This window comes from Pezoporus wallicus, unplaced genomic scaffold (genome assembly GCF_028554395.1).
Source record: "Pezoporus wallicus isolate ANWC-B61680 ecotype Strahan unplaced genomic scaffold, APGP_CSIRO_Pwel_v1 contig_10769, whole genome shotgun sequence".
Taxonomy (NCBI): Eukaryota; Metazoa; Chordata; class Aves; order Psittaciformes; family Psittacidae; genus Pezoporus; species Pezoporus wallicus.
Genome location: NW_026635715.1, coordinates 1,641,547 through 1,658,710, shown reverse-complemented (window position 1 = coordinate 1,658,710; position 17,164 = coordinate 1,641,547). Strand labels below are relative to the sequence as shown.

At 52.1% G+C, this 17,164-nt stretch overlaps 1 protein-coding gene across 5 annotated transcripts in view; it reads right to left on the bottom strand.

Moving 5' to 3' along the window:
• The window catches only part of SCMH1 (Scm polycomb group protein homolog 1), a 58,686-nt gene that overhangs the window by 23,598 nt on the left and 17,924 nt on the right, over positions 1-17,164 (bottom strand). For all 5 annotated transcript variants that reach the window (XM_057397892.1, XM_057397894.1, XM_057397893.1 and 2 more), the window contains exons 5-8: positions 14,037-14,107; positions 13,172-13,406; positions 10,079-10,167; positions 8,897-9,140 (exon numbers count right to left, since the gene is read on the bottom strand). In XM_057397892.1, coding sequence (XP_057253875.1) covers positions 8,897-9,140; positions 10,079-10,167; positions 13,172-13,406; positions 14,037-14,107 — 639 coding nt within the window. The remainder of the gene's footprint in view (positions 1-8,896; positions 9,141-10,078; positions 10,168-13,171; positions 13,407-14,036; positions 14,108-17,164) is intronic.

The following is a 17,164-nucleotide window of genomic DNA, read 5'->3' as shown; positions in this document are numbered from 1 at the left end:
CTTAAAGGCTTCGAAATCTGCAGGCTCTGGAGCAGCACTTTCCTTCCACCAGTGCTCAGATCATCTCTGAGCACTGCAGCTGTCACTGCACATCCCCCAGGCACAAACTGTAGTGTTTTTAAGGTTCTTTTCTTTACAAAACTAAAATAAATAAGGGAAAAAGTCTCCAAGAGGCACCGAGATACCAGCAAGTGCTGCTGCTTCTGCACAAGCCTCATGAGGCAGCACTCCTTGTGCGTCCCAAACCACAGCCTGTCTCCAGAGCAGAGGTGCTCCAGCCCTCCCAGCATTCTGGGAAAGGAAAAGTAAAGAGTGTGGAGAAAACCACTCCTACCTTCAGATGCCAAATGATGGGTTCTGAGCTGCCTGGTGCTCCTTCAGGAGGGAGAACGTGGGCTGTAACATTCACTGCACAAGAACATCAGCTCAAAACCAGCAGTGGCCAGAACAGAAATCCTCATTGCTCTGGTTGAAAATCAAGCATGAAGCCCCCAAACCTGCAGATGATCCCTGGATTCTCAGTTCCAGAGTCCCAGCCTTTTCAGGGATAGCTCCAGTCAGGGCTAAGCTCTGCCTCAACCCAGAGCCACCCTTTCCTGAGCCCATTAGGAAAACACTTGGATCAGGTTGAGTTTTTAAGAGCTCCTTCACACTGCCTTGGCTCTTCTGCTCCACACACAACATAAACCACCTTTTAAGGTCTTAACTGGTTTCCAGCATCACTTCAGAGACCCTTATCATTGCTTAGCAGTTACTGATGCTTTTCAGGGTATAAACACCCGTGTGCAGCTACTCCTCAATGCAGGGGGAAGCACTTTGAGACTGGCACAAAGTGTCACGGACGTGCCACACAATACCTTCATTCTCCAGAATCCCTTGGGCTCAGCACTGTCCCCATCCTGCTGATGGCAAAATAAACAGGGATGAGTGACTGGCTCCTGATGAGAAACAAAGGCAGTGACAGCCTGGGAAGAGCAAAGGTGCCCAAACTGTTGGCCTCAGCAAAAATCACTTTCAGTTTAGTGCTGAGCACACAGATTGACTCAGTCCCAAACCCCAGGTCTCAATTTCTCTCCCATATAAGAAAGTTTAACTGCTTTGTATCTACTGGGTAGTAATAAAATGAATGGGTAAATTTAGTTATGGATATTTTATAGCTAATACTGCCAAGGGTGGCATTAGTGTAAGGGAAAGCAGCATCATGCCTGCCACCACTGGAGCAGCCAAGGAAACTTCTCCCCAAATAGCAGCTCACAAGCCCCCCATCTCCCAGCATGTTTGCTGTGGAACATCTGCACAACCAGCCGTAAACATCTCCCACTGCCAATTATAACTCTGGAGCAAGGACATTCCTGCTTCTTCAGCCCCTCTTTTCCCTTCCATCCCCTCTTCCAGCTCCCGAAAGGCAATGCAAAGGAGCAGAAAGACCATGCTGGGAATGGCCCTGGCACAGACATTTACACTGCAGAGAAAAATGGCTGCTTTGGACAGTGGGGCTGGTTTGAGGGATTGACTGTGCAGATCTGGATTGCAGGGGAAGCCCTCAACAGAATTCCAGCCCTTACTGCAGCAGCAGTGTGTGTTAGTTCTTCTATGCAGTGCCCTCATCACCCCTGGAGAGACACTCGCTTGTAGGAGCCAGCATCCAGCAACCTTTGCAGCCTGTCTGGACAAACCTGGTGGCCTTGGTACCATGTGTCACCATCAGTTTGTTATTTCTCCAGTGCTCAGACAGCTGAAGCCTGGGTCCGGTTCTGCAAGGCCACCTGGATGCTCCTTTGCAGGTACAGCCAGAGCACGGAGCTCCCCCAGCCTGCCTGGAGCAGAGTCTCTCCTATCAGCCCAGCTACCAGGTCAGGTAACAAGGAGCTGCCATGAGCCTACCAAGGCATATGGTTCAAAGGCACATGCCAAATTTGTCAGCAATCACCCTCTCCATATCCCAAACCAGCAGTTTTCCTCCCGTCCCCATCCCACTACCTCTTACACCAAATTGGCTGCAACACAACCTGGGTTCTTGCTTGCTGTGATCCCCATCCCCATTAGTCTCATCACTGCAAAAATAAAGCTGTTGTAAGGGTGTTGTAATTCTGCACTACAGAAAGGAGATGAGAACTGAGCTGGGCAGCTCCAGTGTGAGAAACGCATCAGCAGGGTTGAAACTGAAGCTCCTGAGGGATGCTCTAGAGAGTGAAAGACAACAAACAGGAGGAACCAGGGAGTTCCAAAAGGAATGGCAACACTAGAGTGTACTGGCACAGTCAGAACAACACCAAGTAAAACTCTGAGCTTCAATACTCCTGCTGCATTTGGTTACCCCAAAGCCAGGCTGGGGTCACCTGTGTGGCAGCTCACTGCACCTTGCAGTACATCTTGGGCACTGGCAGAACGGTGACAGGAGGGGTTTGGTGACAGAGCATGCACACAGAGGGGATGCCTGACATGCCCAGTCCACACAGCAGGCCTCAAAGAAACCTCAGAGCCACGCTTCTGGGAAGCAACCAACCTGCAGACTGGGTAAGACTCCAGCATGCCCAAGCCAACCTGACTTATACCTGCAGCAGGACTCAGGGCATGAGCTTCTTCCCAGATTTCCAGCCCATGGGAAGCATGACAACACTGCTGTTTCCACCCAGGTAGCTCAAGGACAGACATTCAGTGACATGTAGCATGAGAGACCACCACAATCGACTGACTGATCACATCTTTTGCCATGGGAATTATTTACCAGTGGGTTTCCAAACCCCCAGGTTGGGAATGGTTCCGCACTCCTGCTGGATTCAGGCTATTCAGGGCTGTTCCTGGGGCTCCTGCTTGTTCTGATCATCTCTGAAGCTGTATTTTTAGCTTTGGCTTCCTGGGTAAATATTAGCAGAACACCTCCAACCTGTCAGTGCACAGAGAGCCAGGAGGCTGCGGGTGTTGCTTTGTTCCACCTTCTGCTCTTTCCTAAAGCTCTTAAGGCATTATAGAAACATCAAAGATCAAGAGGAGAACCATGAGAAGCCACAAAAGGCCCAATCTTTGTAACAAGTGAAGCTGTCTGTTCAGGATGAAGCTCCTAGAGTCAATACAACTGCACGCAGTGGCAACAGGGATGCGTTTGCCAAAGGCAGGGTCGGAGCTGGGCATTCACTTCAGAGCAGGGCCACAGCATTCACTTACCCTCTCCAAAACATGGGGAGGGAACAAAGCCATGAAGAAACCAGAAGATGAGAAGACGATGTCATGCTCTTGCTCCCATATTGTCACTGTGAAATACCCCACCAAAACGGGCCCATTCCTCCCACATGTGCATCCACTGCTCCAACCACAACCATCCCATGGACCACAGGCAGCTTTTACAGACCTTGGTCCATCATTCTGGCTCCTCCAGCAGAAGCTGCTTCCTTCTAAGGAGCTGAGCTCCTGTCACCAGCAGCTGGCATGTGTGTGCTGGTGACAGGCAGAAACAATGTGTGGAGCCCTAAGTCCTCCAAGAGAAGCTTCTTAATCCTAAGTGCTTAAACCACTCCATCTAGGTGGGAAACTGTACTCCCTGTGGCTCTCCTAAAGATACCCAAACCATTGCACTGGGCATGCTAAGCTTGATTACCTCTGCTTCCAAACCTGGCAGCAGAGGATGGTGGGGCAGACACCAGCCCTGCTGTAACCCCAGCTCAGGACATCTGGAGTCAGACACTTTGGAATGCCCAGAAATAAAAGCCCTGGACCTCTGCCCTTCCTTGAGCTTGTCCAACTCCATCTTGAAAGCACTGAGGCCTTCAGCCTGCACCAGCCCAGCCCTGCACCACGTTCCATCAGTGGAAGGTCAGAGATGTTGCAGAAATGGGGCAGTGACCCCAGTGCTGCTCACCCAAAGGGAGGAAGTCTCAACAGTGAGGCTCCTGTAGAAATGTCCTGCCAGGACTCAGGAACACCCTGAGATTCTGAAACCCTGTTTCGGACCAGGAAGTGGGATGGAAAAGAGAAGGAAATGTCCTGAATACAGAGATTCATAATCTGTGGGTTATGAACAACTTCAGAATAAAACATGAGGAAAAGTCAAGCTGGGATACAACTTCATAAGAAGGACACGGGATATGAGCTTCATATGAAAGACAGGCTGGAGGATGGTGGAAACTGCCTGTCCCAGGTCAACTCCTTGGAGGCTCTTTCCAGCCCCAAGACATCCCACAGTAACACCAAGTCTGTAACATGCCCGAGATCCTGCTGAGTGCCAGATCTGCTGTGTGCTGAGCCACAGGCACCACCAGCATCCAAAGGGGTTTGGGGAGCAGCAAACCCTCCTGCAGCACGGAGCCCAGACCTCCACAACCAACCTGGACTCCAGGACACACATGCAAGACAGGATAAGCACCTCAGCTCTGTGCTCCAAACAGCTCAAGGGATATTTCTTGGGCTCTTCCAAGAGCACCACGACTGCACATGCACTAGACTCACACTTAGAAGAGAAAATGCTGAACTTCTCTGTGCAACCATCAGTACCTGTGTGCTCCCAACTCCAGCCACCCCAATGCCAACATTCATCACCTGGCCTGACGGACGAGCCCCAGCTCAGTCCTGAAGTGACAGCAATGAGTATTTTTCCATCTCCTTCAAGCTGTAAAGCAGAGCTCACCTGAGCATTCCCCTGCCAGCTACTCCTCACGAGGCTCCTCCACCCATCACCGTGTCCTCGCCCCAACAGAGGAAGAGAAACCAAGCAACAGCAGAAATAAAGTCATAAAATACACGTTACCTTTGCCCGGGGGCAGAAAGTCTAGCATATGACCATCATCTTCATCTGAAGATGCCAAGCAGTTAACCAACACATCACATGGCAGCAGCAGTGCTGAGGGATGAAGGACTTCATCAGCTTCCTACCCAGGGGCAGCATTTTGTGCCCCTCTCTTACCCACCCGTGTGAGGGCAGGCTCCAGCCTCTGGGCTGTGTAACACATGCAACAGTCGGGAGCGGATGCGAGTCCAGGAGCAAATGGGAGTTCCACTTCAACACATCCCCATGGTAACTATCTAAAACTCTTCACTTGGGCTTTGTAAGGGGAGGGGCAGGCTCTGGAGGCAGCCAGGCCCGGGCAGCAGTGTGCTGACAGCAGCAGTGCGCTCACACAGCGCAGGGACATGCTTGCTGTTGGACCACACGCAGCACGGGGCTCTGTGCTGCCCTTGCTGTGGCTGCCTAGCAGCCGTGGCCCAGCCAGGCTCTGCATCACCTCCCCAGCAGCTCCCCGGGCCCATCCCGGTCAGGGCTTGTCGCCAGCTGGGTTTTGGCCAAGGCAGCAACTCCACTCCTCCAAATTCCAGTGCTGGAGCTGCTCCCAGCTCTGCCCACCCAGCCTTAACGCTTTCACTGCTGCCCCACTCAGCACCCAGCACCCCTCACAATGTTCTGTTCTTGTGAGCATGCACAGGGGTGGGAAATCAATGTAATGGGTGCAGTGAACCCACCAGGGAACTCCGGAGGAGCTCAGCATCGCAGAATCACAAGCACGGGACCTCTGGAGGTCACTTAGTCCAACCCCCCTGCCAAGGCACAGTGCAAGTGAAGGAATGGTACAAGGACCTTCTGAGTTACTGTGAACACTGACAGCCGTACCTGTGCTTGTGGGCAGGTTGCTGCAGGCTGCCTGTGTCCCTGCATCCTTGTTTTTAAGGTTACAGCACTCCCTTGCCACCCAGAAGTGATGCACAAACCATGGCTGAGAAGAATTAATCACAGGACCCCAGCCTGGTTGGGGTTGGAAGGGATCTTAAAGCTCATCCAGTTCCAACCCCCTGTCTTCATTTCTGAAGTGAACCCACAAGTCCTGAGCATCTCCCATGCAAGGTAAGTGCAGGGGCTATCAGTAGCACAGTCTGCCCATCGAGCAGAGCTCAAAGCTGCCAACCAGCACCTGGTTTTATAGGACACCCACCTCACCTTCTATTTCTAAGAGCCTGTGATATGTGTTTAAGGGTAAAAGAGCATGTGTGTAAGTGGCATGAAAAGACATACAAGATGCTGTACACTACAGGTGAGGAGTGCTGATTCCTGGTTAAGAGACAGCCCTGCGAGTGTGGCACTGGCATGGATGGGAAGTCAAGAGGAAGCTTTTGCCACCGAAACCGCCTCCCTTTGGGACAGTCATAGAATCACAGAAAGGTTGGAAAAGGACTTATGATCATGTAGTTCTAACCCCCTGCCTTCCCCAGCTGCTGCCTGGCTGGCATGAGAAGGCTGAGGATGCACAGGCCAAGTTCTGCCACATCTCGCCTTGCTCTGGGAGCCCAGCAGAGCTGACCTCCAACCCCAGCCTGATGGGGAGCAGAGAGGAGCAGGACCGACCGCTGACACCCCCGGAGCTACACTGCTCTGCAGCATGGGTTTATGTGAACCCTGCAGCTCCAGGCTGTGCTGCACAAAGAGGAGCTGCAGGAGATACCCAGGAGCCTGCAGCCATCTGGCCTCCAGCCACCACAGAGCACATCTGACAGCCATGGAATTACCAACCTGGCAGGCAGAGCTGCTCCTCCTCGCCGTTTGACCTCCCTTTCCTCCCTTCACACACACAAGTGTCCTCAGGAAAGCTCCCCTCGGCAGGGCTGGCTGGGCCCCAGCTCCACCAGCACCCTGCCCAGCAAAGCAAACACTGGTAGGAGTGGGAGGCCCCAGAGCTGGAGAGGGGAAGTGCCTGGAGAAGCCCTGCGCTCCTCCACCACTGCTGGCAGGCAGCAGAAGGGACAGATTAGAGCTGAATTATGTTACCAGCATTAAATAAACATGCCTGGCCTCTTTGAAGTTCTGCTTCCCTTGATCATGAGCTCATTTTGCTCAGCCCCAGGAAACCATCAGTCTCCATGGAGTTAACTCTTCACAGGACATCTCAGCTCCTCCAGGCACCTCGTGCCCATCGGCAGAGCTCATATAACCACACGTAGCACTGACCTCCTGTGTATCTCCCCAGGTCTCCCTGATTTAGGTGGAATTCCAACCAGGAATGGGAACCTGCCCAACTCCACTGCGTGGTCCTGCAGGCTCCAGGCTGGCACATAAGGAAGCTTTGCTGGAGCTGGAGGAAAGGGGGATCCCTTTGCGGTGAAGCATCCTCCAACCCTGCCAAGAGCAGCACTCTCAGGTCCTGGGAGGACTGTGCTCAACCCTCCTCCAAAGCAGGGCTGAGAGGTAAAGGAACAGGGAGGAATTTGATTACAGACAAGGAAAGTTCCCAGCGCTCCCTTCATTTGGTTTAAGTGGGAATTGCAAAGTCTGGGCCAGGAAAGGGAGGGGGCAGGTACAGAGAGGAAAGGAAAATACCACAAAGCCAAAGCTGATCCTGACTCCAGGACATTTCTGCATGGCTCACACAATCTCTGCAATCCCTGCTCTTGTCTCTGGACTTGAACAACACAACCAACCTGCCTGAGAGCCTCTGCCTGGGAGTGGGAGATGTGACTTTTGGGGTTCACTACTTTAGTATATGAGTGGGAACTGCAGAGTGGCTGCTGGTGGAGCCAATGCAAGAGGGGGAGTCACTGCTGCCTGCCAAAGTGGGGAAGCAAATGCTTCTCAAGATGGCTCAAAATGACCACAGTGTTGCCCCACACTGGGTTGTTACTTCTTCTGGATGCCCTGCTCCCTCAGCCCTGGCACAGGGAGAGATGCTGCCTATGCTGGGTGCTATGAGTCTTCCCACTTCTCCTAGGAAAGCCGTTTTCACCTTGCCCCTGAACCCTTCCACCTCCACTTTAGTGCCAGCAAAGCTCCCACCCAACACAACCATGTCTTAGCCTCTTGTGCAGTACCGGAGAAGCACCTTGGAGATGCTGGGGGTGATCCCAGGGCAGTGCAGGGGGGGGGTGCAGCCCCAGCTAGGAGGTCCCCAGCAGCTCTGTGGCGCCCGCAGGACAGAATGCAAACAACCAGCAGGAAGCGAGGGAGAGGCTGGGAACATCAAGGCCAAATGCAGCAATCCAAGATAAACAGCAACAACCTTTCAGTTCCCAGCCAGAACAGAATCAGCCCCGCGCGAGGGGAGCCCGAGCCAGCCTTGCAGCACAGAGAACAGGGCTGGCTCACACCGAGGGACAGCAGGGAAGCACCAGCTGACCCTGGGTTTTCACAAGGAACAGCCTCATCAGAGAAATGCCTTTCCTAAGTAATCCTTCAGCTCCAGCAGAGAGGCTGCTCTCCTTCCCGTTCCATTGTCAGGCACGTGCTGGGTTTGCCAAGCAGCAAATGCCAGAGGGATGAGCATGGGGACAATGACAGCTCCCCGGTCCTAAACACAACTGCAGTGCTAGCAAGCTAAAGACACGTCTGAAAACCTCCACAGCCAATGCTCAGACCTCTGCAAGTTCCTCAGCACCCTTCCAAAGCAACAGTCACAGCTCTAGGAACAAGGCAAGTACAACCCAACCAGGCCTGAGCTTCCCACGTTCAAAGCAGACATCACAGGACAAGGCAGAGCAAGGTCTCTGCCACAGGCACAGTCACATGTACATGCCACATGTACAAACAGTCCTGCAACTTCATACTTCTCGTTATTCCCTTACTTTATCCACAAATAGCCTGGTCCCCATGTGGAAAACTCCCTTGGAACGTGCATTCTAAAGGCGTAGGAAAGCCTCCAATGCAGGTGCTGAGGAGGAGCAGACCTCAGCAGTGGTGACCAGCTCCATCCCTTCAGAGAGCCACCTCCTGCCCACCTCCATCGATGGCTGCTCCTTAGCACCTTGAGGCCAGGCTGTTACACTGCAATTGCACGGGATCATCTGCACCTTTACCGTGCACGAAGCAGCGTAAGAGAGCCAGACAGGGAACCCAGATGTCCCCGGTGCCAGCCTCTGCCTGGGTTGCTGCTGTTTGAGAGGTAAACGGAGGAGGAAGACACCTAAGCAACAACGTGGGCCTTACCTTTTGTTCCAGGGGGCTGCAGATTATCTCCAGTCAGCGAGCACCAGCCTACGGGAAAGATGTCCCGGGAATCATATCGGCACCAGTAATCGAAGGCACCTCTCCAGCCATCAAATGTTATGAGGACCTCAGAACCTCTCACCTCCCCAATGGTGGCCGGGCAGATGAAGTGAGGGTTCTTCCTGTCCACTGCCTCCAGCTTCATACCTGTCTTGAAGAAGTTTTGGGATGGAGATGGTGGTTCCTATAAGGAGAAATTGAAAATGTGCTCAAAGAGGATATACCAGGGCTGTCCCCTCCATCAGCAAACTCCCCTCCAGGAGCAGATCAAGAAGGGAGCTAGTGGGCTGGACGTGAACCCCAACTAGGTGTGCTCGTGCTGGCCTAACTACACGACTACATGCCCTTCAAGTCAAGAAGCAATGAAGTCCACTGCTGACTGCTCTGCCATCACCCTGCTGCTGGATCAAACCCACACAGTGCTATGTTAACACTGGAGCCTGTGACACCTCTGCCATGCAGCGCAGGCAGGAAATAAACTCCAAAGAGCCTCTATAGGTACTCTAACCTTTTTATCTCACAGCAGGAAAACCTGAGATATGAGAGTCATTCTCTGTCATTCTTCCCCAGACTGCAGCTTTGCTAGACATGTGAGAGATCTGCCACCCATCCTTATCTGGGGCTTGCTCCTCCTTGTCTTTTACACCTGAGATATACTGAAGCCACATCAACCATCCCATAGCACAGCACAATCCTCTAGTAAGGCTTCTGTAGCTCTCTGACTAAAGATGTGAGATTACAAACTACAGACCCATACCTGCAGTGTGGCCTCACAGCAGTCTTTGCCCACCTCCCAAGCTCTGGTACATTAAAAGGTTTCAGAGAGGTGCTGACTTTCAGATACTGCATTCCTGACTTGGACAGCACCTGCAGCCCAAGTGAAAAACAAGCCCATCTCTCAAGTCTGAGTGTTGAAGCCCAAGATGCTTTCTTAGCAGACCCCTGTCTGCATCCTGACACTGCTGTGATGCAGCCATAGAGGGTATAGGTCTGCCCTAGAGAAGCAGCACCAGGGCAAAGCTGGGCACTGTTCACCTCCTGTGGTGAGAAACCAGCTGTGACTTTGGTGCTCTGCAGTAAAAGGGCCATGCCAAAAGGGTGTCTTCACAAACAGTGAAATACCTTGTGGAAAATCCGGACAGGAGCCATCTCTGCTCCATTCAGAGTCTTCAGAAGGAACATGGGCCAAGAGGAGGCATTCAGCCGAAAGCCTGCAGGGGAGGAAGCAGAGATGGAGACTTTGAGGCTGGATCCAGCAGCACACGCCTGCTGGGCTGGGACCTCTGCAGCAGGCACACACTGTGATCACGCATCACCCTCCTCATGTTGGAGGGTGAGAGGTGACCTTTTCCAGATGCTCTGCACACAAAACATGATGCTGTTGAAAAGAACCCCCTGGGGATGGCTGTTTGCAATATTCTGCTGGGAACACAAGCCTGCACATTACCCATGCAGGCAGAGAGCTTTGCGCAGCACTAGTGCTGGCAGCCTCAATGATCCTGCTACAGGGAGACATGAATCAGCAAGTGCACACTCAGAGTATGGAATTTCTTCCTCCATAGGGAATCTCAGCTCCTGGGTGGTCCCCTGCACCTTTTAGAGTGAGCTGCAGGCAAGCTAACCTGACCAAATGAAGAGGCTGTGGCTTGGCTGGGAAGCAGGTTTAACCATTACAGGAAAGAATGGCAGCTTTTGGCTCAATGCTGTCTATGAAGAAAAGTACAGAAATAGCAGAAAGGGGCTTATGGGAAGAAGAAAGCAAATTCACATGCTTTGGGCTATGACCCTGAGTGCAACTGCACAACCAGGTATCACAAAACACCTTTGCTCAATATGCATCTTCCTGCAGAAGCAATTTCTGCTGCTCAGCTGAACAGGGCATTGCACTGTCTGTATCTGTGGTAGTTTGAAGATAACCCTGGGCCTGGACCTAAAGGGAGAGCATCCCATGGTGACTGACATGGCAAAGCTCTGCCAGGGTTGAGATGCCACAACACAACATCCTGGGGGGATTCTGACTGGACACAAGAGGGAGATTTTCCCCCATAAGAACAATCAGCCACTGGATAGCCTCCCCTGGGAAGTGATGGATTCCCCAAGATCGGCCACTGTTAACACCTGACTGGACATGGTGCTGGGACATCTAGTCTACGTCATGTTTTTCCCATAAACATTGGACCAGATGGTCCCTGAGGCTCCTCCCAACCTCGGATTCTGTGATTCTAGCCTGGCCCAAGGTTACGCAGGTCACAGCTGGGCACAAAGACTTCTTCCAGAGCATGAACCCTCTCCTCTGGCACAGACAGAAATGAGTTTTGCTCAGCAGCTCCATTACCCTTATTGCCATCTGCTGGCAAAAGCCGGGCAAGGCACAGGAGGAACCATGGCTGCCAGGCAGGACCGGTACCCACAGGAGATGGGCAGCTCATGGGCTGCTCCCTGGGACTGAGGTTTCAAAGAGATGTCTGCAAAAGCACAGCAGCATGCATGAAAATAACATCAAAATTCTTTACTGTAAGGGTGCTGAGGCACTGGAATGGGTTGCCCAGGGAGGTTGTGAATGCTCCATCCCTGGCAGTGTCCAAGGCCAGGTCGGACGAAGCTGTGTGTGGCATGGCTCAGTGTGAGGTGTCCCTGCCCATGGCAGGGGGGTTGGAACTGGATGATCCTAAGGTCCTTTCCAACCCTAACTATTCTGATTCTAAAACCGACAGCTTCAATGTTGAGCTGCAGCAGGTTTTGCCTGTAGCCAATATGAAGGCAAAAGGTATCATTAGACCTGCTTACACACAGCTTCGTGTGGTGGAATGTGCCAGAACATGCATCTGCTTATGTTCCTTCCTTCTTCAGAAAGGTCAATCCTAAGGGTCCCACTGCAGTTCAGGCCCTACTTCCACAAAGCTCACTAACGGTGCTCCATGGAAAAACATGATTAAAAACACCCCTCATTCCAGGTGTCCCACTGAAGGTTTCCTGCATCACTACAGATCGGCTTGATCTTATTTGGGGATGTGCTGAGGGAGATTTATGAAGATGCTTCACAAATAATGGGCAGCAGAATGCAAAAGCAGGTTGAGTTTGGTGCTTCATCAGGAAAGAACCAATAAACGAGCTCCTCATTTGGCCAGTGTCAAAAAGAAGATGCATTCACCCAAAGACCAGGCTGGAAGAAGCATTTGTTTGTCCACGTTAGTGATCAAGCTGCAGCAAAGTGAAACTAAGTCAAGAGATGAAATATTACAAGTGTCTCTTCACGAGACAGGACTTAAATCACTGGGAACCTTGTCAGACCTTCTATTTCCTCATCACGTGGTCCCCAGCTGAACTCCTATTGATCCAAAGGTACTTGGGCACAAATACCCTTAGACAGCATGAATGAAAACTGAAATGCTTTTGAAATCAGTGTCAGGATCAGCAGTGCCTCAGCCCTGACTGTTCTCTTGGTTGTTCTCTACCTCAAGTTTCACAGATCCCCAGCAAAGCCAACCAGACACCATCTCCCTGCTCAGCTCCAGGGGGAGCACAGGGGAATGCACTGATGGATGACACCCAGCTCATGCCAAGCACACCTTGGAGATGACAGCACTCGGAAGCAGGATCAGAAGCCCAGAGCAATGGGCAGTGACCAGACACCAAGCCATGTGCCAGCACTGCCTGGGTGACTGTGGGGTGTCTCCCAGGAAAGGAGAACCTGGATTCATTCCATCCTTATACAGGCAGTTACCTAGGACAGGCCATCATGGTTGCTCTGCCTTCCAACACTACCACCCACACGCCTGGGTCACCAGGGCTTTGGGGTGCCCTCCATTGCTTGTGCGTCCCCTAGGAATCAGAGTGGCTCTGGCATTCTTTCCCACAAATGCATGGAAATGTTTTTCCTTGGGGTACACAGGGATAACTTCAGAACGCATAAGAGCACAGTCAGCATGTGCTTATCCTGAGCTTGAGCAGCAAAGAGTGCAGGCAGTTCACCTAGGTGCAAAGAGCTCTTTCATCTACACTCTAAAGCACCTCCTTATCCATGCCACAAAGTCCATGTGGAAATCCTGGTGTGGGATACATGTTTAACAGCCCAAACTAACAGGGCTGCTCCATATCACAGTGGTAGGCAGGGGCAGTTCAAGGGTCTCTGTCCCAGGCACAGAGATATAAAACCCCCAAGGTTTTCCGCACAGATCATGTGGGTGCTCAGTGGACAGCAGAACTCCAGCTCACCCAGTGGAGGCTGCAGCATCCCTCCGTTCTTCTCACAGTTTCCTATGGGCTGGATTTCAGCAGAGTCCACCAGCCTCCAGAAGTCATTCTTGTTATCACTGCCATCGAGGCGCAGGCGCAGGCGTGCGCCCGTCAGACCCACCACTGTGGCGATGCACGTGGACGTGGTGTTCCGGGGGTCCTGGGCTTCTAGTTTCATACTGATCTTGAATTCATTTGCAGGTGGAGTGTATGACTGCAAAGAGAAAAACAGGGACTCACGCAGAGCCAGGATTTCCACTATTCAGGCTGATACCCTGAGAGCACCAGCACTGGTTCTACCAGAGACTGACAGCATCCTCCAAGCACAGCATGGGAGCAGACACCACAGAGCAGCAAAGAAAGCTTGGTGAGCCCTGGCAGACCTGTAACCAGACCTACCCTTTCCTCACAGCCCTCAGGGGAATCACCCAGCCAACCCAACAGATACAACTCCTCCGTGCTGCTGAGGAGTATCCTGGTATACCCAGACCCAGGTGTACCATGTGCTGTGCCGATTCCCTCCTGCATCCCCTGTACCCACCTCTGTGCTCAATGCCCAGGGGCTGCTAACCCATTCACCAGAACCATTTCTCTAAGGGCCTATGGCAGAGTAGAAGTTTTCTCATGTTCCCATCCATGCATATCTCAGAGTAAAATCTGTGCTACTCCACCATTTGCAGCACCCAAACCTATCTTTGTTACCTTTGCTTCAGCATGCTTGGTTTCCTGTTCTCTGATATCCTTAAGCATCTTCCTTGCCAAAAAAGGGGCCTATCCCAGGCAGGGAACTCCTGGGTCACTAATGCATCATCCCCTTTGACCTTTCTTGTTTGCACCCTCTTACCTGCTTGAAGCAATGGGCGGGAGCTGGGATGGCACATGTTTCTTTCAGGTATTTCTCCCAGGTGAAGTGACCTGAGAAGAGAAAACGAAAGGACTTAAATAGGAACCGACAAGCAAAAACCTCAGAGCGAGATGGCTGGACTCCAGATACAGGCAGTTCTCCAGCTCTCACAGAGGAGGTGCTCACAGGCAACATGCTCTCATCAAGATCCTATGATGTTTGTGACCACAGAGGATTTACAACTGCACCTGACAGGCAGAACAAAGCACCATGCTGCCTGCGGCATCCTACTGCCTCCGTGCTGCTGAGAGGGGTCTGCAAAGAGCGAGGGTAACAACCTACAACTTCATATAAAATACCCAGCACAGATGGGGAGCTGTGGAATCTTCCAGACAACTGCCCCTTAGAAGTCATTTGTTAAAGAGATGGCTCAGTCTGGGGATTAAGAACAGTCCCCGTGGGCTAAAAGCAGCCCAAGTCAATAGGAAACTGCTGATGCTGATGCTGCGGTTTCCCTGGTCCAGCCACACACCGTGGCCCCACAGCTCAGAGCAGCATCAGCTCGACCCCAGCAATCACTTCCTGAGGCAGACACAGAGCCTGTAGGTAGGATGGAAGCAGGGATCCTCCAAATGGGGACTCCCTGAACACAGCAGCTCATACCCAACACCAAAGCCCTTTCCACTGAGCGCTGCTGCAGGAAGCGCGTTGATCCTTGCCCTCACCCTTCCCATGTACAGCAGGAAGGGTAAAAGCAATATGTCATCCAGGGGAACCTGGGATTAAATGAGGAATTAAAAGCTCCTGTGATCTGAGCAAATTGTGACTTTTGCCATTTCAACTGAGCAGCTGGGAAAGGCTCCTTCCAGCATGACACGAGCTGGTATTCATCCCAACAGCTCCCGGGAGACCGCCGCTTGCAAGTCATTTCAAGAGCATTGAATGTGTGGCAGCACAATTAAAGAGTCAGCTCCTGCTTCCCCTGCTCACATCAAGTTGTGAATCAGCCTATTCTCAAAACAAAAGCTACATTGAGCCATTTTAGCTACTGCAGTGCACACCACACCTCTAAGAATTCAGGCATCAAGGTCAGCACACGTTGCTTCAGTTCTGCTTCACGTGCACAGAGAAGCTGTCAGGGCTGGATAATCTCCCTGCTCCAAATACATCAAAGCAATGCTACTTTCTTGCCTCCTCCCATGCAGATGATGAGCACACACTGTTAAATACAGTGGAAATGAACAGAAAATACACAGCTTCGTTGCCACGCTGCCTGAAGGTGGTGTCCTCAACATAAGAAGGACGTGGAGCTGTTGGAGCCAGCCCAGAGGAGGCCACGAGGATGATCAGGGGCTGGAGCACCTCCTGTACGGAGCCAGGCTGAGAACACTGGGGCTGTTCAGCCTGGACAAGAGAAGCTGTGTGGAAACCTCAGAGCAGCTTCCAGTGTCTGAAGGGGGCAACAAGGGTGCTGGAGGGGGGCTCTTCATCAGGCACTGTAGCGATGGCACAAGGGGTGATGGGTTCAGACTGAAACAGGGAAGTTCAGGTTAGATAAAGGCAGAAGCTCTTCCCTGTGAGGGTGCTGAGGCGCTGGCACAGGGTGCCCAGAGAAGCTGTGGCTGCCCCATCCCTGGCAGTGTTCAAGGCCAGGCTGGACACAGGGGCTTGGAGCAAGCTGCTCTAGTGGAAGGTTGGAACTGGATGGTGTTAAGGTCCTTTCCAACCATTCCATGGTTCAAGGATTTTACACTTGGTCATATCAATGAAATGTATGAATTATGTGTACTAAACACCAGGCAAAGCAAGCCCAGGCACGGCAATGCCTCTTGCATCCCTCCTCGTAACTCTACTTGCTGACCTGGTCATCTCAGGCTGGGGGGTCCTTCAGAAGCCCCTGTCTGTGGAGCACAGAGAATGCTGGTAGTGACAGTACCGTGTGTCTGCCCCAGGGCCTGAGCAGAGGGCTCTTTGGAAGGGATCAGCTGCACTCAACTATTTTAGTTTAAAGAGGAAACCTCCCCCCTGCTCAGCTGCTTTCAATCCTCGCTATTAAACATGGTCCTGGTTTTAATCCTCCTCTCAGTGGCTCCACAGCAGACAACGCTGCTCTGCTCCCCACAGCACCGTGCTGAGCTGGGACTGAGCTGCACAGCCCCAACAGGAGCAGCAAACTCTGAGGCAGCTGCTGGCCTCTAAAAATAGTGCTTGCACATGGAACTTATTTGAGATGAATTCCGTTGGGACCCAAGTACCATATGAAGACACACACATCCCACCAGAACTGCAGGTACTTACGAATCTTGGTTCTGGGACTTATTTTGCAAGGGACAGCAGAAAGACTTCTCTAAACACTGAGAAAAAGCAGAGGCAATACAGCAGTTCAGCCTTTCTTTCTCTGTTCACCACCAGCCACTTCTTAATGGATTTAAACTGATAGAGGCAAGATTGAGATGAGCTCTTAGGCACAAGTTCTCCCCTGTGAGGGTGCTGAGGCGCTGGCACAGGGTGCCCAGGGAAGCTGTGGCTGCCCCATTCCTGGCAGTGTTCAAGGCCAGGTTGGACACAGGGGCTTGGAGCAAGCTGCTCTAGTGGAAGGTGTCCCTGCCTGTGGCAGGGATTGGAGCTGGGTGAGCTTTAAGGTCCCTTCCAATACAAACCAGTCTGGGATTCTGGGATTCTCTTCCCTACTTCCTCCCCACTGTGCAGAGCAGACCGTACTCCCCAAACTGGAGGGATCACCCACTGGAGGGATCACCCACTGAAGGGACCAAGTTCCTCCCTGTACCATACCTCAGACCTGCTTGAAGGAAGAAACAAGAGGAGGATACTTAAAGAGAAACACCATGGGTTTGTAACTGCATCTGTGAGCTGAACAAGGGCCAAGGACTGTAAAGCTGCATGACTCCTGGAACTCAGCTGTGAAAATGCCTACTGGGGACAATGGTCCATGACTCTTGCTTGCATTTGGAAAGCTCCTTACCACACGCTTGTGTCAAAGGGAGACAGCACGTGCAGGCAGAATGTGAAATCTGGGCTCTGATGGCTTAACCTTCCAAAATACTCCAAACCAAACACTTCACACATCCGAGGGATCATAGCTGCGAACTGCAAGTCTGCACCTTTGT